Source organism: Staurois parvus, unplaced genomic scaffold, assembly GCF_062004578.1.
Source record: "Staurois parvus isolate SC_StPar_1 unplaced genomic scaffold, SC_StPar_1.0 ptg000244l, whole genome shotgun sequence".
NCBI classification, from domain to species: domain Eukaryota; kingdom Metazoa; phylum Chordata; class Amphibia; order Anura; family Ranidae; genus Staurois; species Staurois parvus.
Window position 1 is genome coordinate 8922429 of NW_028318040.1, and position 24136 is coordinate 8946564.

Consider the following 24136-nt stretch of genomic DNA (forward strand, 5'->3'; position numbering starts at 1 on the left):
CTATGGTTTGGATGTAGTATTTTATCTGTTACACTAATACAGATTTGTAAGAGTTTTATATTCTTTGTTGTTTGCGCCTATTAATTTCTCCTCCGCCCAACACATCATCTGGTTTTATGTATTGAGCTGCTATTGCTGACCTACTACAAATGCCATGTCTGTAAAGCTCTAACTGTCATAGTGTGGGGCAGATTTATTAAAACTGGAGCACTCGGAATCTGGTGCAGCTGTGCACCAATCAGCTTCAAACCTCAGCTTGTTCAATTAAGCTTTGGTAATAAAACCTGGAAGCTGATTGGTTTCTATTCAGAAGTGAGCCTGATTTTGCACTCTCCAGTTTTAGTAACTAAACCCCATTAAGTCATTGACCTGAAACAAGTACACAGACCTGGAAAGTCAGAATTGCAGTTACTGTACTTAGTAGGTAATGTTGGAAAAAGGACAGAGGTTCACCCAATCCAACCAAACTAATATGAGACTAAGAATATAAGAAAAATATCAAGTCTATCTACATACTTGTTCCAGGTCAATGACTATTGAAGCAAAAGGATCAGCATAAAAGCCAGGCTACTAGCACTGTCAGGAGTCAGCAATGGGAGCGTCTATGTGTTCCTCATGTTTACTTTAAAGTGTATATAACACTGAAACGAAAGATGTGATTTAATGCAGCATGCCAATTCTTGAAGAAGGTGGTTGCATTAGCTTTCTTTTTAATTTTGTTTCTTTAGTTTCAACTGGTAATCCTGCAAATAACACACATTCTGTCCCTAGGTGACTACACTAAGTTCATCACTGTATCTGTGGAGAAAGACATATTTGTCACACAGGCTGATAGCCTAATTTGGATTACAAACACATCATCCTCTCCATCCCCATTATGATAGGAGAGGGGGAATTTGTAGTATACAAATGCAGATGGTAGCTTGGAAGGAAGATGCAATCATTGGTGCTTTTTTTTTTCCAACTCATAAGAAGTTACAATGATCCTTAATTTCTTGGAATATCAACAGGTATTTTCTGATGTCGATAAAAATGTTCTTACCCTGAAAAATGAACACCATTGCAGCTAAATCATTCACGAACTAGCTGTAATAAATTAAATGTTTGTTCACAGGTTTAAAGATCTATTAAATAGGGGCTACTGATGCTAAAGGCTTTGGCAATTCCTATAATTAAAAACCTCTCGCATAAAAAGTATGGGTTTGCCTCAAAACCTCAACCATAGAGGAATTTTCTAAATCGTATATCAAAAATGAAAAATTATAAACAGAATTCTCTGTACCGACAGATATTTTTGGTTAATAATTAATTTTATTGATTAATTAGTTAAAAGCGAATACACATTGAACGCATAAACACACTCAGTAAAAGGTGTCAAGGGTCACCTCTAAATCAATCAGATATCTTGGATCAAAGTGATACATATATAAGATAATTTTCGTATCTTCATATTATACCAAGTGGATACCAATCAAAGCTGAGAGCTCTCAGAACAAAGGGACAGTCATAGAGGACAGATAGAGATAGAAAGAGTGGCCACTAGTTTTTAAATCAATGCACAGCATGCTGGACTAATATTGATCCCTGGGTAGTCCCATACACAACTGACAAGGATATATAATGGGGGAATTCCTAAATCTCCAGATTTGTTGGCATATTATGGATAAATGTCAATGAACATAGTCCCAGTATATTTTTTACTGGAGATTGTATCAAGTATCATTCCAATTTGCAATCCTGTTTGCAAACAGTAATGGTAATATATCAGATGTAGCTACAAAATATCCAAGCCAGAGGAGTATTAACCATGCGTGGTCCAGAGAATGAGAACAGTATTATTGTAGGGTTATTTTAATGATATGTTAACCCAAAACGCACCCTATGTGGGCGTCAACCTCCCTTGCTTCCAGTGGTGTATTTTGGTTTTGTGCTGCCCTAGGCAAGACTAAAATCGGGCACCCCCCAGCATCTAAATTTGTCCCACACCTTCCTGTTTAAGATCCACCCCTTCATCTGTAAACCCCACCCCTTCCTATTTAGGCCCCACCTCTTCCTGTTAGAGCTCCACTCACTAACGGTGGGGCACTATTCCTCCCACACTGGCATTAATGATGCGGCACTATTCCTCCCACTGACACCAACGATGGGGTACTATTACTTCTACACTGACTAATGATGGCACACTATTCCTCCCACTGACACCAATCAGAGAGAGAGGAGGGAGGGAGAGAGAGGGGAGAGAGAGGGGGGGAGAGGAGAGGGGGGGGAGAGAGAGAGAGCGAGGGGGGGAGAGAAGAGAGGAAAGAGAGAGAGGAGATAGAAGAGAAAGGGAGAGAGAGGGGGAGAGAGAGGGGGAGAGAGGGGGGAGAGAGGAGAGAGAGGGGGGAGAGAGGGGAGAGAGGGGGGAGAGAGGGGAGAGAGGGGGGAGAGAGAGAGAGAGAGGAGGGGGGAGAGAGAGAGGGGGAGAGAGAATAGAGGAGGGGCTGGGGGGAAAGGGAAGAGAGAGGGAGAGAGGGGTGGGGGAGAGGGGGAAGAGAGAGAGAGACACACACACACACGAGAGCGAGAGACGGGAGAGAAAGAGAGAGAAGGGAGAGAGGGGAGGGAGAGAGAAGGAGAGAAGGGGAAGAGAGAGAAGGAGAGAAGGGGAAGAGAGAGAAGGAGAGAAGGGGAAGAGAGAGAAGGAGAGAAGGGGAAGAGAGAGAAGGAGAGAAGGGGAAGAGAGAGAAGGAGAGAAGGGGAAGAGAGAGAAGGAGAGAAGGGGAAGAGAGAGAAGGAGAGAAGGGGAAGAGAGAGAAGGAGAGAAGGGGAAGAGAGAGAAGGAGAGAAGGGGAAGAGAGAGAAGGGGAAGAGAGAGAAGGAGAGAAGGGGAAGAGAGAGAAGGAGAGAAGGGGAAGAGAGAGAGAAGGAGAGAAGGGGAAGAGAGAGGGGGGAAGAGAGAGAGAGAGAGAGAAGGGGAAGAGAGAGAGAGAGAGAGAAGGGGAAGAGAGAGGGGGGAAGAGAGAGAAGGGGAAGAGAGGGCGGAAGAGAGAGAAGGGGAAGAGAGGGGGCGAGAGAGAGGGGGGGCGAGAGAGAGAGGGGGCGAGAGAGAGAGAGGGGGCGAGAGAGAGAGGGGGCGAGAGGGGGAGGGGGGGCGAGAGGGGGAGGGGGCCAGAGAGAGAGAGGGGGCCAGAGAGAGAGAGGGGGCCAGAGAGAGAGGGGGAGGGGGCAAGAGAGAGAGGGGGAGGGGGCAAGAGAGAGAGGGGGAGGGGGCAAGAGAGAGAGGGGGAGGGGGCAAGAGAGAGAGGGGGAGGGGGCAAGAGAGAGGGGGGGAGAGAGGGGGCAAAGAGAGAGGGGGGGGAAGAGAGAGGGGGAAGAGGGGGGAGAGGGAGGGGGAGAGGGTGGGGGAGAGAGGGTGGGGGAGAGAGGGGGGAAGAGAGAGAAGGGGAAGAGAGAGAAGGGGAAGAGAGAGAGGGGGCGAGAGAGAGAGGGGGGGCGAGAGAGAGAGGGGGCGAGAGAGAGAGGGGGCGAGAGAGAGAGGGGGCGAGAGAGAGAGGGGGCGAGAGAGAGAGGGGGCGAGAGGGGGAGGGGGGGCGAGAGGGGGAGGGGGGGCGAGAGGGGGAGGGGGCCAGAGAGAGAGGGGGAGGGGGCAAGAGAGAGAGGGGGAGGGGGCAAGAGAGAGAGGGGGAGGGGGCAAGAGAGAGAGGGGGAGAGAGGGGGCAAAGAGAGAGGGGGGGGGAAGAGAGAGGGGGAAGAGGGGGGAGAGGGAGGGGGAGAGGGTGGGGGAGAGAGGGTGGGGGAGAGAGGGTGGGGGAGAGAGGGTGGGGGAGAGAGAGGGGGAAGAGAGGGTGGGGGAGAGAGGGTGGGGTAGAGAGAGGGGGAAGAGAGAGAGAGAGAGAGAGAGGGGGGGGAGGGGGGGGGAGAGAGAGAGAGAGGGGGGGGAGAATACACAAGGCTGGCTGGAAGTGTGGGCGGGGCAGACACAGGAGGATAGGACGGGAGGAGGAGGGGAAGCTTTCTCTCTCCTCTCCCGTCTGTGCGAGGGGAGGGGGGGGGGAACTGTCAGCACTGGGGACTGCATATGTTGACAGATCCCCTGCAGTGCTGGAGGGGAGAGGGGGGCGGCCGTGGGGGAGAATACAGTAGCTGACCGCATGCAGGAGATGGATAGGAGAGGTGACTGGCGGCACATAGAGCAAAAGAGAAATGCACGGTCCTGGGGGCGGTGCCGCCCCCCCTGAAAAGTGACGCCCAAGGCAAATGCCTTGTTTGCCTCGCGGCAGATACGCCCCTGCTTGCACCAGTAACCGCTACTTTGTAGCCTGTATGTACTCCGGTTTGTGTTGCCTAGTATTGATATCCCGTGCATATATTTGCTCCAACACAAAGGATTGATCCTGGATGAAACGGCAGTGCAAAAACTGGGGCCTTCTTCAGACCTACAATATATAAATGGATAATGTCCCTTTTATGATATGTAGTTGGTCAGTCTATTCTTAAGGTGAATGTTGATCCAGACATGGCCGGTGACTTGCCTGACCGGTTTTGCCGGTCCCTCCCGGCTGCATCAGAGACCTAGCTGTAATAACTTAAATGTTTGTTCATGGGCTTAAATATCCATTAAATAAAGGCTAATGATACTAAAGGCTTTGGCAATTCCTATATCTGTCTCTGCTGGATCGAAACATACTGTGAGTGGGACTTATTAAACTAGTTAGCAAGAAAACCAGGTGCATACCTAATGCAATATATGGTATCTTTAACCGCTTTCCCAACTGCCCTATAGCGGAAATACTGCTACAGGGCGTCACAGGTGCACAAAAAACACACACACACACACGATTTTTCATTTCCGGGTAGGGGACACGCACGAGGCTGTGGCCGTCAATCACCGGGTCCCAGCTGGCGATTACTCGCCGGCATCCGGTGATTGCCGAGCATCTCAGACAGGGAGAACTGTTTGTAAACAAAAAACAGTTCTCTTCCCTGTCTGCTCATGCACACTACTTTGGATGGTTGTGCACAGCACAGCCATGCAAAGCAGTGTGCTTACAGTGAAGCACATGGACACAGCACTTAGCAAAACAGCACACAGCATACAGTTAACCCTTTGATCACCCCTCATGTTAACCCCTTCTTGCCCAGTGCCATTAGTACAGTCAGTGTTTTTTTTAGTACTGATCACTGTATTGGTGTCACTAAGGATATCAGTGACACCAATTCAGCTCCCCCCAGTGTCAGAATGCCCGCCGCAGTCCCGCTATAAGTCGCTGGTCGTCACAATCACTAGTCAAAAAAAAAAAAAAATCCCAGTATATATACCGCCATTTGTAAATGCCATTACATTTTACGTACACCAATTAATTTTAACGTATTGGGATTTTCTTTAGCAAAGACATGTCACAGAATACATTTTGGCCTAAATTTATGCCAAAATTTTATTTTTTTAATTTTTTTTATTGGACATGTTTAATAGCAAAAAGTCAAAAAATGTTTTTTTCTCAAAATTTGTGCACCATAACTTTCCGCCTGCTGCCCACCCCTCCCCCCGTGTTCCCCCAACCCCGCCGTACTGTCGGCTTCTCTCCTCACCGGCAGCTGTAAGGACACAATTGGATCCTTCAGGATGGAGAGTTATTTTGATGCACCCAGAATGGTTTTAACTGATTTAACTCAAAATTATACCTGGGCTCTAAAAAGCGGTCCAAGGTAAGTTTTATACTGGGTATATTTTCTTTTGGTGCAGTGCTATATTTGGGCAGCACAGTCAATTTTTGATAAAAGCTGATCCTACTGAACACTGGTCTGATAAAATGACTCATTGCTTTCAGTAGCTACTGTCTTGCTGTGCGATAGAATTCATTGAACTTTGATAAAGTTCAATTCTATGTTTAAAGAATCAACGTGACCTACTTTAGGGTGTCTATATGCTGTTGGGTTCACATGTTTTCACATAACACATCCATAGATGATTAAGAGCAGACAATGTTAATTAAGTTATAGAACCCAGAGGACACTTGTTCCATCTGGTAAAAAAGTATTACAAAAGATTTGCAACACTGATTCAAAAACTTAACTGCATCAGTAGCAAGGAAGAAAGATGGTAGGCAGAAGGGTTACTATTAAAGGCTATAAATTAATACCAAACACCATTTTCGGTATACATACTGTACATAAAATGAAAAGATATTCATTTTCCGTTGGAATGTAGTATTCCCAAGTGAAAATATGATTCTCTAAGATTTTGGGTCTGTAGCAGAAAATGTGGGTTATTAATATTAGAGTATCTATCAAAAACAATTGGTATAATTTAATGCTGAATCCTATTAGATTCCAGAATGTGCTACTGGTTGTTATGATGGACTCCCATTAAAAAATATGCACTGCAGGATTTAATTATAAATACATCTGCACTTAATCCATCCATTGACTTTAGTACAACTAGCCTGTTAATTTTTTTTTTTGCCCAATCACTGCTACCAGCCAGCAGTGATCATTGTATTCTGCCGGTGCGGAAGGCTCCCCGCTGGCAAAACACAATAGCGCTGTGGGAGGGGTTCCCCCATCAATACTGACTGTGCTGATGGGGGAATCAAAGTATTTTTTTCCCCACCTGTGGTTGAAGGAAAGAAAATTGTATAATGTATGGCATGCCTGATTCAGATGATCAATTGAATATTTCTCATGCCCTGGCCAATGTTTGGAAGGGAACATCCAGAAGGTGGCTGGGGAGTTGATAAACAGACATGGGGCCTGAGCAGATTGTTCTTTACTCATCAGAGAGGGTTCCCATACTCCTGGGCTGCTGCCCTAAGAGCAGAGGACAAGACAAGAGACTGTTTGGGCCTCAGCATTTGTTGGGCTTAGGGCCTTGGGAGATTTGCTGAGGAGGCATACCTGCTGAAGGACACTGCTTCAGAGTCCTGGTCTAGATTAGGATTTTGTTATCTCCCTCATTAAAGATCTACCTATGGAGGCTGAGTACCAGGCAGCATCAAGAACACTGTGAGTAAAGGACTTACTGGGAACTGATAGCGGAGCAAAGCAGAAGGGATGAGTGGCCTGAGATTGCCCTATGGTCAGCAGCTGTGGGGCTTTAGAAATTCCAACCATCCCCTGCTACTTCCAGAGAGCTGCTATTAGGATACAATAGAGAGGTTTGTCCTACTGTCCTATCGCTGATTATTTTTGATTATTCCATGACCCCAAACCAGTTAAAGTTCTCCAGCAACAAAACCCTAAAAAGACATCTCCTAGACTGAGTCTTAGTGCTGGTGTGCTTGGGACGGTGCTTGGTTGATTGGAGGCCTCTGTACTGCTTTGGGAGAACCTGTGTTTCCAGTGGCTCCTTGGAGGGTGAGCGCTAGATAAGGAAGTGTTTCTGGGCACACTTACAAGTGTTTCCAAACACACTTACAAGTATTCCCGGACACTCTCCTGCTAATCAGACCAGCAATTCTGGTTTCAGTACACAGTTCTCTATGGAGAGAACTGAGCTTCTGCATGGTTTGAACTCACACTGCAGCAAACCATACCAGATCACAAGTGAACCTTGTCTGGCACCACCTATTGCAAGTGGTCCCGGGCATGGTTTGCTGGGGGGCAGTTCGGAGCATACTACAAAAACGAAACCAGACCAAGGGGCTGAATGCGTCGGGGACTAGTTAAAAGGCGCTAGTGTGCCTGCACCCTTAATAAACAAAAAAAAATGTTCAGCTGCCTATTGAAGGAACCCTCTATAACTACACTGGTTTCATACACAGAAGTGCTCATTAACATTGTAGGGTTCATGGTATTAGGGTAGACTGATGCAGACATTTTCCAAAGAGGTAACATTTAAATCAGAAAAAGGTAACATTTGCCTAGTTGTTTAAATGAAAACCAAAACAAATTACTAGTTCTTATTATAATTTAGACAGAACCTTGCAATGTGCACATGACATTGGTTTGTCATATAGTACAGGCCATGTTTTCCTTCGATGGTTAAATTACAGGCAGTGTGAGAAATCAACTTTCACCTCAAGGAATCAACTTCACATCTGACCCCGGTCAAGTACAGGCCAGAATTAGTATCGGCTGACAGCTGTTTTGTGACCTATGTGCAATGAGTTTATGGTAGCAGTCCAGTTCCTTCCAGACAGGTGTCCACATCCCACATACACACTATCCCTGCTGGCAGCATCAAACTCACATTGACTCAATGGGGATTGAAAGTTAAACTACTCAGCGGTGTGGCTGTTGATTCTTTTTAAAGTAATGTTTGAGCAGAGATACACAGATGTACCCACAGGAATAAAATCTAGGTAACACTCTACAGACCGAAAAATGAACTAAAGAATAATCTAAGGAGAAGTTTAAATTGAAAAATATCCTCTCTATAATTGTTTTCTATAAAAGTGCCACAATGCTACATACATGTGCATAATTTAATCATGACATGGCATTCATTTCCCACAATAATAACGCCAAATAAATGATATAAAAATATATTACCTGCATGCTGAAAATTATATAGACAACACTCAAAAATAAATATTGCAATCCAAATAACTAATAAATGTATTTAAAAACTATACACTTAAACCATCACATGTACCAGTGAAATACCAACATCCAATCACAGCCCAGAGCCCTATGTTTTTTTTTTTTTCCAAAAAAACGTTTTATTGAAGTATAAAAGGTAAACAAATGATAGACAGATACGGATCACAGTCCGTGCAAAGTTTCTAGTACGTTCTCCCGTAACGCAGACGGGATCAAGACAATATATTAATTTGTAGAACATCAGAGGACGGAGTTCCACAGTAAGGCAAAAGTGATAGACGTAACCATAGCAATACTGACAGTAGCATGTACTTTAGATAATTATGGTATACACTAGGCTCTATGTAAGGAAAGTATACATAAGCGGATTCTGAAGTGGTCGTTAGAGCCCTATGTTGACAATCAACACAAGGCTCTGCACAAAGGGAATGATCTCAGTTTCTTCTCCCTGAAAATCAGGGAGAATAAACAAAGATTTTTAGTAAAAAGCAGCACACATTACACAAATAGCACTTGTTAGGCACACTGACATTTTTTTAACCGCTTTCCCGCCACCCTATAGTAGAGCTACTGCTACAGGGCAGCAGGGCTGTGCAAAATCATGTATATACACGTGATTTGCATTTCCGGGTAGGGGGCACGCACGCCTGCCGCCCTACATACGCCGCTATTGACAGCTAGGGATGTCAATCACCGGGTCCTGGCCGGAGATTCTCTGTCGGGACCCTCCGCTCATCAGGGAAAGCTGACAGGGGAGAGACCTGAGTGTGAATAACATAGGTCTCTCTCCTTCCAACAAGAACATGCTGCTTTGTATTTCTCTGCACAGCACAGCAGAGAAATACAAAGCAGCATGTCTCCCTAGTAAACCACACACAGCACATAATGTTAAACAGCACACAGTTAACCCTTTGATTGCCCCAGATGTTAACCCCTTCCTGCCCAGTGTCAGTACAGTGCTAGTGCTTTTTATTAGGTTTTTTTGTTTAAAGCGCAAAAAATAAAAACCGCAGCTTCTCTGAAAAAAGGACATAAATTTTATGTACAGCATTGCATGACCGCGCAATTGTTAGTTAAAGTAATGCAGGGCCGTATCACAAAAAATGGCCTGGTCAGGAAGGGAGGTAAATCCTCTGGAGGGCAAGTGGTTACATAAATAAACATTTTGTACTTACCTGCTCTGTGCAGTGGTTATGCACAGAGCAAACCCCAATCCTCCTCTTCTTGAGTTCCCCACCGGCGCTCCTGGCCCCTCCCTCTTCTTGAGCGTTCCCATAGCAAGCAACTTGCTATGGGGGCACCCAAGCAGGCTTGCTTCCAAACCGCTGCTCTGCATGTCCATTTACACACAGAGCGTGGCTCGGACCCTCCCCTGCTCTCTTCATTGTCCCAGGACAGCTACTGCTCTTGTGCACATCATTTGATCGAGAGGAAGCTCAGGCAAGTATTAGCAGGGATGGGGGAGCTGCTGCACACAGGTTTTTTACCTTCATGCATAGAATGCATGACGGTAAAACATTTTGAGCCTTTACAACCACTTTCTAGCCAGTGTCATTAGTACAGTGACAGTGTATAGTATTATCACTGATTACTGTATTAGTGTCACTGGAGATGTCAGTGTCAGTTAATCAGTTTCACCTAGTGTCAGATTGCCCGTCGCAATAACCGCCATTAGTAGTATAAAAAAAAAAACTAATCCAGTATATATACCATAGTTTGTAGATGCTATAACTTTCATGCTGCAAACCAATCAATATACACTTATCGAGAATTTTTTTTTTACTAAAGACATGTAGCAGAATACATTTTGACCTGCATTCATTTTTTATTATTTTTTTTATTGGATAAGTGTTATATCTTCGTTTCTCTATTTAGCAGTTGGGTTCTGATGTGCAGCATTTCCACCTTCTGTTTTCCATAAAGGTGTGTCACTTATGATCTCCCACTTTCCACACTATGCTCCCACCTCCAATTTAGAACTATATATCAAATAGGTCACTTTCAACCTTCCCCTTTGAGGAGTAGTAAACCTTAATGTTCTCCTCTCGACTTTATGAACTTCATAGGATTAAAGTGGTTGTAAAGGCTCAAGGTTTTTGCCTTCATGCATTCTATGCATGAAGGTAAAACACCTTCTGTGTGCAGCAGTGCCCCCAACCCCCCCAATACATACCTGAGCCCCATCATGATTCATCGATGTGCACAACAGCCTCGGCTGTCACGGGTCTCTGTCTCCTCACTGGCTGAGGCAGCAAGCTGCTGTCAATCACAGCCAATCATTCAATGGGGAGGGGGTGGGGCCAAGCTGTGGCTCCATGTGGGAATGGACACATGGAGCAGTGGGTGCCCCCATAGCAAGCCCAACAGAAAGGAGGAGCCAGGAGAGCCTGTGGGGGACCCGAAAAGAGGAGGATCCAGGCTGCTCTGTGTAAAACCACTGCACACAGCAGGTAAGTATAACATGTTTGTTATTTTACAAAAAAAAAAAAAAAGAACCTTTGATATCACTTTAAATTGCTGCTTTTTATCATTTTCAGGGGTAATAGCTCTTATCTCCACTTTTCTCCACTTCCACCTTGATATAGCTCAGAACAAACTTAATACCATCATCACGCTTTCCACTTAGTGACTGAGGGTAAAACAATTGTTAACGCCTGAACACACTTCTACAACTTTGACATGTGTTAGTAAAACTGTACATATCATTGCAACTACTTTGTGTACCCAGGTGGATTATACCTTGTTTTTTAAGGACAAATATGGACTTTATTTGGTGGTACATGGTAATGGATATCTCCTGATTTTTTTCACAAATCAAAAGAAAAAAAAACTGTCTCAAAGTAGTACAATAGATAAATAAATGTAGCTGTATATTTCTTGCTGTTACCATAATTTACCACCAAAACACAACCCAAAATAAGTTCTACTCTTGGTGATCGCAGAGATACCACATGCATATCTTATTTGTTGTTTGTACCGGTAGTAGACACATTTTGCTTTTTTTATCCTACTAAAAAAAACTGACACGGATACTGAATTAAACGAATGCTTAAAAAAAATCCTACTCAAACTATACTAACCCTGACCTTTGACCCTTAATATGACCCTAACACAAACCGTGGAACTGACCTAGATCCGGCTATTTTTTTTTTTCTCTTTTTTGTCTTTGTCTTTATTTATATCCTCTCCTGCAAGGAAAGGAAGATGCAAAGTATCTTTCTTTCCATTTAGAAGAGAAAGTAAACACATGGGTGGGCTGCACAGTGACTGATTACAGTTATATCCAATCAGAGGCTATCACAGCAATCAGGCGACCTGGAACTGGGTGTTCTGGGTCCCGATTGTAAGTACGAGGCCCAGGGCTCCTGGTGAGAGTCCGGTCTCTGTGCTGGGAGCTCGCTATGCTGAGCACTCCCAGCACAAACACAGGTATGCAGATATGCAGCCCCACAGATAAAGGCCCACTTCAGTGAGGCCACATATCTGCGTACAGTCCTACAGACGGGGTTAAAATAATCTATATGAAGTAAACTCAAATTTTATGTGCACTTAATCCCATGCACAACAGAGTAAAACCTCAGTGGTGTCCCCTTAAGACAACATACAGCACAACTGGCAACACCAATATTCCTGGTGCCTGCCTCGCTTCCTAGACAACGTAACTGACGTTGCCAGCTCCACCCTACATGTTGCGTCACAGTCATGTGACTTTTTCAGGATTATTTCCTGAATGCCTGATAGTGGATTGCTTATCAGAGTGTAGCTAAACAACTATGTACCACTTTACCCGGTCATCACTGGCAAAAAAATAAACACCTGAAAAAAATACTGCACCATACCTTTAAATGCCTTTGGAGGGAAAGGGGTGGGGTTCTGCACATCTCTCTCCACCACCAACGTACAAAAATGGCCAGCACATCAAAAGGTAAAGATTTAAATCTGAACAGATGGAGTACACTGTGATCGGTAATGTACAGATCAGAGGAGTCTCAGGGGATATTCCTTCTAGTCCAACTGACATTTGAAAATATTTGGGTATAACCCTTCATTTAGGACCTATCAAATAGTAAGATCCCAGTAATGTTTGCCTTCACCTGCATTATCATTTAATGCTTCTATAAATGAGCTGTATCACTTTTTGGCTCTTGACAAAATAACTCTACTTAAGGCTTAGTCAACCTATAAACAGTGTTGGTGCCCTTAAAGTCCAATTTCAGCCACATTTTTTGGTCTCAGTGTAAGAAAGGGATAACTGTGTTTTTTGTTTTTAAATTGTGGCAGCAAGTGCGGGGAGAGGATCCCCTGCCTACTGTCATGCTGAGGGGAGGGAGGAGAATAGGCAAGAGCTGGAACATGTTCCGTAATAAGCCAAACTTTGCCTTTAAAAACGTACAGGGGCAGCAAAGAAATTTTTTCAGACACTACCATATGCAAAATAAAACTTGCTTGGTATGCTTTGCTTGCTTTGTGTATGCGTGTGTTGGGAATGTGATTCTTCTAAAAAATATTAAAACTAATTTAGCCTAATGGGACACTATGCTGTCTTTTCTTATGTGATCAATTTCGCATTTGTGCTTTAGGCTTCCAATAAAACAATGCATTGATTGTCATATAATATTAACTTGTATTAAAGAAAGCTGTGCAAATTACAATCTGACACAATATAGTAATCGTTCACAAGCTTAACTTAAGGTGTTACTAAACGCAGGACCTTGCATTCACTATATATGGTCTCCCACAGTACATACAACATGGAAATGCAATTATTTTAGTAAATATAAACTGCTAAATACCTTTTCTCATCAGCAGTTAGAGCAGTCTTATATCAGTGTCCAGGAGAGCACTGGTTAAAGCTTGTAGGAGGAGTTTGCATTCTGCTCTAGGAAGATGCAGGACCCCTGAACTCTGTCTGGGCAGTGCTGATTGACCCTGTGCTGATCACATACACTCTCCCAAGAAAATAAAAACCTCTCTAGCAATACACACTAAACTAAGCATGTGCGGAGTGAGTCCACATGATATGTGTTATCAGCAGATAAGAGGGGGACACTGGAAGAAGGGGAGGATCAGAGAAGCCTGGATCAAACAGCATTTTTACACAATGCAGAGGATTAACCCCTTAGGTTCTACAGTGAGTATAACAAGCATGCTTTACTGCATATTCAGACTGATTTTACTGTTGTGGATTTAGTAACACCTTAAGGTAGTCCTGACATAAGGATGGGTTTTATAACAAAGGGTGTACCCATCATTAGGCAGATTACCTACACCTGTAGTGATGGCTGAACAAGACTTATGTGGTGAGACAGGTTTCTGGGAATTATTGTACAGTGTGGGCGTGTTATTATAGTCATTTGTCCTGATTAAATTGATATGTCTTCAGACTACACCACCTACAAATGATTCAGATGGCTTAAAACCAGTTATTTACATTCAGCTTTGTTTCACATTGGTGTTGTTTCTAACTGGTATGTATGTACAATGCCAATTAACCATATAAATATCAGAAAATAGAATAAAAATATTAAATTGTATGTAATGCCAAAATTTTTTTTTCTTTTTAGCTTTACGTTTGGGTTAAGTGTGGATTCACACATGTGCACTGCAAACAGAAACTCCGTTTTCACAGCTAATTGACAAAGTCTTTGTTCAGCGGTTCAGGTTAGGTTTATATCAGGATCAGGTCAGGATACGATCCTGTTCGACATGATGACATGTGCGATTTAGAAGTGTTCCCTTAGAAGTGCACTGCTCAGAGAACTGACAGGACTCTTTCAATTCGCACTCCAGTTGCACCAAATATATGTGAACAGGTACAAAAGAAAGCAATGTTATTTTACATGTCATGTGAATTGGATGTGGTTCAAAAGCATCAAATTTGCATATATATGTGAACCAGCCCTAATTGTAGTAGGGTTAAAAACCCTGGTTTTTTTTGCTGTCTGTGTCTCTGCTGGAGAGGTTCACCCTCTCTATTGGCCCTCGAGACCATCATCTCTGGTACAGAAAGTAAAACAAAAATCCAAAATTTGTGAGAGTTGTCCAACAGGAACGGGAGGAGATAGGTAATCTTCCAAAGGGGAAACCTGTTTTGGTGACAACTGTCCAAGGCTAGGTTCACAACTATGCAGGTTGCGTTTGAGCCATTTCTGTATATTGCGTTTATGCCGTGTTTTTTTTTTTCTCTCCTTTTTCTTGTTGCTAGGCAGATTTAAAAACGCAGCAAGACCGCATCAAAAATGCGGCAAAAACGCAATGCATGCTTTTCTGCAGTGTTTCCATTGAAGTCTATAGAAACAAAAACGCAATTTTTTGCATTCAAAAAAGTCCCTGACCCTTTCCAAAAAAACGCACTGGGTAAAAATGTCCCATAGGAAATCATGTTAAATGGACTGCGTTTCTGCAAAACTCTGCAGAAAACGCTTATGTGTGAACCTAGGGCAGTGTTTCTCAACTCCAGTCCTCATGGACCCCCAACAGGTCATGTTTTCAGGATTTCCCTCAGATGAAACAGCTGTGGTAATTACTAAGGCAGTGAAACTGATCAAATCACCTGTGCAAAATAATGGAAATCCTGAAAACATGACCTGTTGGGGGTCCATGAGGACTGGAGTTGAGAAACACTGACCTAGGGTAAGAGAGGATAGCTCCTCACTTTGGAAAGAGCTCATACATCATGGTGTGTCTTTGGGATAGGAAGTAAAGGAAAATCTTTCTGATGGGTCACAGACAGCAAAGAAGGAAAAAAACTGACAGGAGTCTTAACCATTTGCTACACTGTTTTCAAAAAATGCCTTAGCATTTTCACAGCCATCACAAATAAATCCCCAAAATGTGTCTATTTTGTGTATTTCCTATGAATGTCAGCCCCATCGAAGGGTCATAATGCGGTATTTTCCTGAAATACTGCAATCAGAAAAATATGGTATTATGGTCACTAGATAGAGCCAACGGTCATACGAAATACACATTTTAGACATTCACACAGCAAATTAAAATTAAAAAATAAATTCAAATAGGTAACTAAATCAGAGGTTTCCTGAGAATAATAGAAATGAAAATCTTGCAAGCAAGTAGCCATATAAATAGGAGCAATGAGCAGCCACAAAACGTATATTGTAACAAAACAATTTGTTTTTTTGAGGTACCTGATTCACTTCCGATCAGAGGTTGGTTTGCAAAATGTTGAATAAATTCTTTTATAGATGAGAATTCATTGAATCCAAACTTAAAACTTGTTCCACTTTGGTAGACCTGAAAGTGTTTCACTGAGTCTTTGGCCCTTAAGAAGAGACATATTTGACATATTATTGTTGGTAGTCATGCCAGTTATTATTGTCATCAACACTTGACATAAAAAAAATACACAAGCTCAACTGGTTATACTTATTTCAAGAGGTAGTCATAGATTAAATGTAATTATCAAAGTTATTTGTTAGCCGACAATGAGCAAGCTTTGCTTTGTCACTTTTTCAAGGCTGGGTGCACGCTGCTGCAATTCAATTTTGATCTGACTTTCAGTGTAATTGTGTATTGCTACTTGGAACCATCCACATATGTGCTGAAAGCAGCACAATTCAATACACATAAGGGCATATGCATGAAGACACCAGTTTACAGCAATGGGAAATATTTAACCTGCAACTTGTTTATGTGTCATAAAACTCAGCTAAATGAGTCAGCCTGGGTTCACATATCGCATGTGACTCGCAGAGGAACCGCACCGCAATCACATGCAATTTGTGTGCGATGTGAATAGAGCCATACATTTTGTATGACTCTAATTGCAACGCACCCGCACCAAAAAGGTGCAGTACCCTTTTTTGGGTCCGCACTAGAATCGGATCGCATGGGTATTCAATCCGATTCTACACATCGCACCGCGTTTTGCAGACCACTTTTGGGGTGTTGTTAACTTAACATACACACCTGCAGCAGTTCGCATGAACGGGGTGCGATTCTGATGCAGTGCAGAATTCGCACAGAAAACGCTGCAAATTCCGCACCGCATCAGTGTGAACCAGGCCTAACGGAAGCAAACATATATACCCAGGCAATTTTTTTTTTATATTATTTTTTGGACACTTCTCCAGATTATAATATTTACCAGGTTTTCTCAACTAGGGTTCCTTGAGCAGTGAGCAATGGTGGATTGATCTTTCACCTACACTGACCACCAATGCAAGGAAGCAATTTTCCACTAATCACTAATGTAAGGGGTTGCTTTCACACCGACCACTGATGTTGGAGGATACCACAATTTTTAATGTAGGCCTTTATATTCTGCAGTTATTGTTCATTTCAAGAATATTAATGAAAATTATTTTGTAGGGGGGTTGGTAATAAAATTAACTGCCCTGGGTACAGGGGCGGACTGACCATTTGGAAACCCGGGCACTGCCCGAGGGCCCGGGGTCAGTAGGGGGCCCCATGAGATGCCCCTGGTACCTTTTTCATAGCCTTTTTTGTTTGGGCAAGGACACAGGGGCCCCATGATCCCCTATTGCCCGGGGGCCCCATGAGTTGTCAGTCTGCCCCTGCCTGGGTTTCAAATATGCTAGGTACTTCATATTACGTATTCTTTTATTTAAAACATTCTTTAAATTGATCATGTTAAAGTACTACAAGATGTTGGTAAGATCCAATTTAGAAGGGGTTCCCTGAAAATCTGAAAATTATTTCAAGGGTTCTTCAGGGGTAAAAAGGTTGAGAAATACAGATACAAAGGATCATTATATATCATAGAGATCATATTTAATATATGAATCCTAATAGCAGTAATTACAGTACATTTGAAAAAATAAAAAAAAACACTTTGATGAGAGCCTGCCAATGCAATCCTTCACCTGAAAATGCTAGTTGTCTGGCTGTCATGCTTAGGTTAACAGGCAGACTTTGAATTTTATTTACTAAAGCTGGAGAGTGCAAAATCAGTCTCACTTTTGCATAGAAACCAATCAGCTTGTTCAATTAAGCTTTGGCAAAAAAAACCTGGAAGCCGATTGGTTTCTATGCAGTAGTGAGCCTGATTTTGCACTCTCCAGCTTTAGTAAATAAACCCCTTTTTGTCACATTTTGTAGTTTAGAATTATTTTAAGCCTTTTCTTACCCTCAGTGGTGCAGATCCTGCTTTAACTTAAGTACAACAGAACTACTGCTGTAAGAGGAAGCAATGTAAATACTGCATGTTTGTCACCCATGTCACACATTATACTGTTTAACTCAGGGGTGTCAAACTTATGGCCCTCCAGCTGTTGCAAAACCATAAGTACCATCAAGCATCTGTCTTTGGGAGTCATCCTTGCAAAGCCTCATGGGACTTGTAGTTTGGCAACAGCTGGAGGGCCACCAGTTTGACACTCCTAATGGAAATGTGCTTTAATGATCAAGGACAATGGAAATCTACTGATTTTACTTTTTTTTTTTTTTTTTTAAGTTGTCACTTGCTCTGGCCTTTCTGTTCTGCCAGTATGGCTCATTGTAAAAGGATAACAGAAAGTGGCGAGTGGGTGACAAGATATACAAATGGCACCACATCCCTATAGACTGAAAGTATGAAGCTAGAGAGTATGGGATTTTCAGGGTGCAGAAAATACACTGATAAACATGTATTAAAAAGATTGATAATTTTTAATCACTTTAAAAAAAGAAAAAAAAAATTAATGGAATATGGCTCATTGTACATTTGTTACATGGACAGCAAAGTTACCAGGATTCAGTGACACAACAATACTATGAAAGGCAACATACAGAAAGTAGCTTGTGTGCTACAAACATAAAAACAGTGTTTAGCCTAGGTTTAGACTAGATGTGGTGCGGTACATTGTGATTTTCATATGGTTTGGAGTGCATATTTGTATGCTTGACAGCTGAGACTGTAATGCGATTTTAGTCTATGGAGCTTAAAATCTCACCCCACTAAACATGCACAGGACCCTATTTTTATCCGCATCAGAATCACACCGCATAGATGTGAACTGCCTTCATAGAAAACAATGTTATTTCACTTGACATGGAACACATCTGAACCACAGCAAATTTGCATTGTTGTGAACCAGAGCTCAGGGTGAAAACTTTGGGGCATATTTATATTTAAGCAGTGAATGTGACATTTACCAAACATTCAAGACAATTGAATATGAATACACAAAGAAGACTCCCCTGGAGAGAATGTTTTATGAAGGTCACATCCACTGCTTTATAAATATACCCCTTTCTGTTTAGTTGTCTTTAAATACACTACATAACTACGGTAGTATTGGGAAGCCTGCCTTTACACGCACATGAACTTTAATGGCATCCCAGTCTTAGTCCGTAGGGGTTCAATATTGAGTTGGCCAATATTTGCAGCTATAACAGCTTCAACTCTTCTGGGAAGGTTGTCCACAAGGTTTAGGAGTGTGTCTATGGGAATATTTGACCATTCTTCCAGAAGCGCATTTGTGAGGTCAGACACTGGTGTCGGTTGGAGAAGGCCTGGCTCTCAGTCTCTGCTCAAATTCATCCCAAAGGTGTTCTATTGGGTTGAGGTCAGGACTGTGCAGGCCAGTCAAGTTCCTCCACCCCAAACGTGCTTATCCAGGTCTTTATGGACCTTGCTTTGTGCACTGGTGTGCTGTCATGTTGGAATAGGAAGGGGTCATCTCCGAACTGTTCCCACAAGGTTGGGAGCATGAAATTGTCCAAAATGTTTCGGTATGCTGACGCCTTAAGTGTTTCCTTCACTGGAACGAAGGGGCCAAGCCCAACCCCAGAAATACAGCCCCACACCATAATCCCCCCTCCACCAAACTTTACCCTTGGCAGAATGCAGTCAGCCAAGTACCACTGGCAACTGCCAAACCCAAACACATCCATCGGATTGCCAAACAGAGAAGCACGATTCATCACTCCAGAGAACATGTCTCCACTGCTCTAGAGTTCAGTGCCAGTGTGCTTTACACCACTGCATCCAATGCTTTGCATTGCACTTGGTAATGTAAGGCTTGGATGCAGTAGCTCGGCCATGGAAACCCATTCCATGAAGCTCTCTATGCACTGTTGTGTTAATATGAAGGTCACATGAAGTTTGGAGGTTTTTAGCTATTGACTCTGCAGACAGTTGGTGACTTCTGCACACTGTGTGCTTCAGCATGTGCTGACCCTGCTCTGTCAATTTACGTGGCCTACCACTTTGTGGTTGAGATGCTGTTGTTCCCAGTTGCTTCCACTTTGTTCTAATACCTCTAACAGTAGACCGTGCAATATTTAGTAACAAGGACAATTTATGGATGGACTTATTGCACAGGTGGCAACCTATCACGGTACTATGCTTGAATTTACTGAGCTCCTGAGAGCGACCCATTCTTTCACAAATGTTTGTAGAAGCAGTCTGCATGACTAGGTGCTTGATTTTATACACCTGTGGCTATGGAGGTATTTGGAACACCTGAATCCAATGATTTGGAGAGGTGTCCCAATACTTTTGGCAATATAGTGTTTGTGGAATTCATGTACAGGACATTTTACATGAACGTCTACCATTTTAATCAGCAGGAATCAAACATAGAAGCAAGCAATTAAGTTTCAGCACTCAATCTTCTTTATCGAGTCAAAGTGATCCAAATAGGCAACAGTTTTGGGACTTGAAACCTACCTCTAGCCATTTTAAAGGCAATTTTAAATTCTTTTAAAAGTTTACATTTTAATGTACAAACACAAAAGCTGACATTTTATTCTCCAGGCACTTGAGGCTAGCATTTTACATCTACAAACAGCATAGACTGGCATTATATTTCTCCAAGAGTTGGCATTATACATTTTACTAAAATGAGAAACTGGCATCACATGTTTACCGGCAATAGATACCGGCATTAGACTTTACTGACCCCAAAGGATGACACTAGACTTGATTTACAGTTATCCAAGGTTGGTGTTATAGGTTTACAGATGCCAGAGGCTTATATATTTACTGGCAGCAGAGACAGCTGCTACATTTTCAGTGATCTTTTTTCAATTTCCATTTGCAATAAATATCATTTAGGTCCCATGGTCCATGTTGTTTTGACTAAGGCTCCACATACTCCTAAGTTGCCAGTGTAAGAAATTGTGCGTATGGGATGCACAAGAAAACCATTTACTCCTGCTCTGCATCTCTTTTTTTTAATCACAAGGAAATGTTTTCATTTGAAATAAACAAATGAAACGTTTACAGAATAAATTGCATCCTCTAAAATATTCCATTTCCATTCCACGAACATTTATTTCAATGTAAAATCTGGCATCCTTACTCAAAACTAAACAGTCTTAAAATTCTTTTAAATGCTCCTCATTCCTTTTTCCTCATCTAAAATTAGAAAAGAGGTGGAGAGTAGGAGTAACTGGTAATATTCAGCTTCCTAAGGTCTTGGGTGCACACCTTACCTAACATGGCCTGCCCAGGAAAATGTGGAGCCCCAGGTAAACAGAGACCACAGGACCTAAGTGTTAAGTACGGATGAAATGGAAATCTCTATCTTAGTTTGGTGTTATAGGAGCAGTTGTCCCTATTGACTTGATTTTCCCTCACCTCTTGCTCTGGTGACAACTCAAAAATTTTAGATTTAAGGTCATTTTCTTTTTATGTGACAATGGTAACCAAGACAAACAGAGAGTTGAGTCTTCAAGATGTAAGTTATAAATGGTCTAACCCTACCTTGTTCTATCCAAAACCTAAAAACATGTCTTTGCATACACTTTAAGATGGAAATAAAATGATCCTTTCTACAAATATGTTTAGTAAATGTTCCCTCTCAACCAGCTAATCCTAAGGTGATACCATAAGAAGGTAGTTAATTGGGTTTGGTTAAAGCAAATCCATCATACTTTCAAAACTTTGCAAAATTCTGCTTTAGATCAGGTACCACAATGTGTTTGCAACTACCTTCACTTGCAAGAAAATTATTATTATACAGGATTTATATAGCGTCAACAGTTTGCTCAGCGTTTTACAATATAACGGGAGACAATACAGCAACAATACAGTTCAATACAAGATGGATAGGAGGGCCCTGCTCCTTGGAGCTTACAATCTAAGAGATCCTTCTGTGTCCCCTCAGATCTATGCCTGACTAGGCCCTTCCCACAGGAGCACAGTTCAAGCCACCTACTGCCCCCCATTTGCAATAGGAGTGAGCATTCAAAGTGGTGCAATGTCTGGAAAATACAGCCATAATTAATTAACAAGTAAAACAAGGATCAGAGGATGCACAGAGACTTAAAGAATATGTAAACCCAACATTTCATTTTCCTGATGTGTGCATGCTGTACCATGTACTTGCATGAAAAAGTATCCTGTTCTCTTTGTATTCCCACCTTTGTGTGAAATCCCTGATGTTCCCACCAATCTCTCTGCTTTCCTACCAAAAAACTGAACATACTAGACAGTGGTACACAGCATGGTCAGTTCTCTAGCTGTCCAGGGAATGCATTGTGCTCTCCTCCAATGATCAGACATTTGCTTGCAGGCCTCCTCTGCACAACCATGGATTGGGAAGTTCAGTGTACTACTGTTTAGCCTCCCCTGCTCTCTGTTCTCAGCTGCAAATGGAGCTTAGCAAGTATGTGATCACTTATAAAAAATGGTATTTATATTTTTTATATTTATACACAAATGTTCAACTCTATTTTAAACTGAATGGGTTGTTTTACAAGGTTGTGGTTTATATATACACATTAAATATTAGGTGTAAGCATACTAAATACCTTTTTGTCATGGCAGTCAGTTTAAAACAGTGATGTAAAAAAGTCAAGACCCAACACTTGTTATGCAAAAATCAGCAGCATGCTTCCAATATCGGGACAGTTCAAAGTTATGGCTCGGTGTCACTTATTTTTTTCTCTAGAGTGCACTGCCCAGCCTCCTCCTCCTTCCCTGTGCTTCTTCTATACAGTGTGGCAGTGGCTGCGGAATTGGCAGGAAACAAGCCCAGTCAATTGACGGCATTGAAAGCTGAGTAAATACCCATGTTAAAAGACTTTACTAAGCAAACACACAGCTCTGACTACAACGTATGCCAATAGTATCTCTTCATATTATACATATTTAATCTCTCTTAAGCTTAGAAATGCATTTAAATGTACCTACCTTACTGACAGTGAGTACACATTGGCCTTGGAGTCCCTTTTCCTCAACAGATAACTGCCATCCTGTCCATTGGTAAGCAAAAGAGCTTCTGCTGAATGTCGGGTGAGATTCTCATGAAACCACCTAACAGAGGTAAAAGCTGTTCTGTTAGAGGTGGAAAAGAAAACACAAACAGCTATACTTAATATACAACCCATTATTATCCACAGACATGTTACCTAAATATAAAGATGACAAGACATAGGCTGACAATGTTGCTCGTAACACTAGAATGTTTGCAATTGGAAACAGTGTGTCTTTTTGTGGTGTTGCGCACCAGGAAGCTTTATTGGTACATTGCGAAATATTTCATTGCCCTATCAGCAGATTTCAACATGCTGATTCTTCACATCTCCATGTGAAACATAGAAAATTAAGCATTCAAAACAAATTAGCTCTGACTCTTCTCAGATTCTTAAGGTATATCAATCTGAATGGAATCATGTCAGGTCCTGATGGAGCTTACCAACATATTAGCATAACACAGTCTAGTGAAGTTGCAATAATTAAGTTGAAAGTGCTCTAGATTCAGCAACAAATGTAATGTAATTTCCTAATTAACGAAACATCAGACTTCTAAATCATGCAGCTGGGAGACCACACTGCTTAGGTTTCCGAGAGGTTTAAAATACCTATGCTGAACTTTGGCCAAGAATCTGTCAAAAACTTACCACAGGACATTATTGGAAGCATTTTGATACCTAAATAACATTACAACATGCTAGTGTAGCAATCATGGAGGACTCGGAGAACTCAAATACGCAAATCAAACAACAAGCAGGGGATTTAACTAAACTTTGGACCATTATTACACTAGGCCAGTGGTCGGCAAGCCGCGGCTCGCGAGCCACATGCGGCTCTTTACACGCTTTAATGCGGCTCTTGTGTGCCGGGCGCCCGCTCCCCTCCCTCCTCTCGGGCGGCAGGGACTCTGCAGCGTGATCCAAAAAAAAAAAAAACAGCCAGGGCAGCGCGCTCAAATGCAATGATTGGCCAGTCTCGCTGCCACTCACATCCTGATAGCCAGTGATTGGCTGTCAGGATGTGTGTAGGCGGGGCAGCGTGACGAACGTGAGAGGAGCTAGGCTCCTCTCACAGTCAGCCCTGAAGACCGGAACGGCGCGGGAACACGGTGAGAGGAACGCGCGGAGCAAAGGTAAGTGAATTGACACAGGGGGGACTTGGCTTACTACTTACTTACTACTACTACTATATGAGGGATGAATTAATATGGGGGATGAATTACTATGGGGGATGAATTACTATATGGGGGATGAATTACACTATGGGGGATGAATTACACTATGGGGGATGAATTACTATATGAGGGATGAATTACTATATGGGGGATGAATTACTATATGGGGGATGAATTACTATAAAAACTTACTGAAACTAAAAACAGTGTACCATCCTATGTATTTTCAGTTTTAAAAATGTGGCTCTCAAAATAAATTTCAATCGTGGTTT

The 24136-nt window shown here is 42.4% G+C and overlaps 1 protein-coding gene across 3 annotated transcripts in view; it reads right to left on the reverse strand.

The window, feature by feature from the left end:
* Positions 1-24136, reverse strand: part of DAPP1 (dual adaptor of phosphotyrosine and 3-phosphoinositides 1) — a 108835-nt gene that overhangs the window by 28157 nt on the left and 56542 nt on the right. Inside the window, exons 2-3 of one of the 3 annotated variants that reach the window (XM_089680554.1) lie at positions 22628-22771; positions 15668-15805 (exon numbers count right to left, since the gene is read on the reverse strand). In XM_089680554.1, the coding sequence (XP_089536680.1) occupies positions 15668-15805; positions 22628-22771 (282 nt within the window). The remainder of the gene's footprint in view (positions 1-15667; positions 15806-22627; positions 22772-24136) is intronic. The other 2 variants (XM_089680555.1, XM_089680556.1) reach the window with 2 other exon arrangements.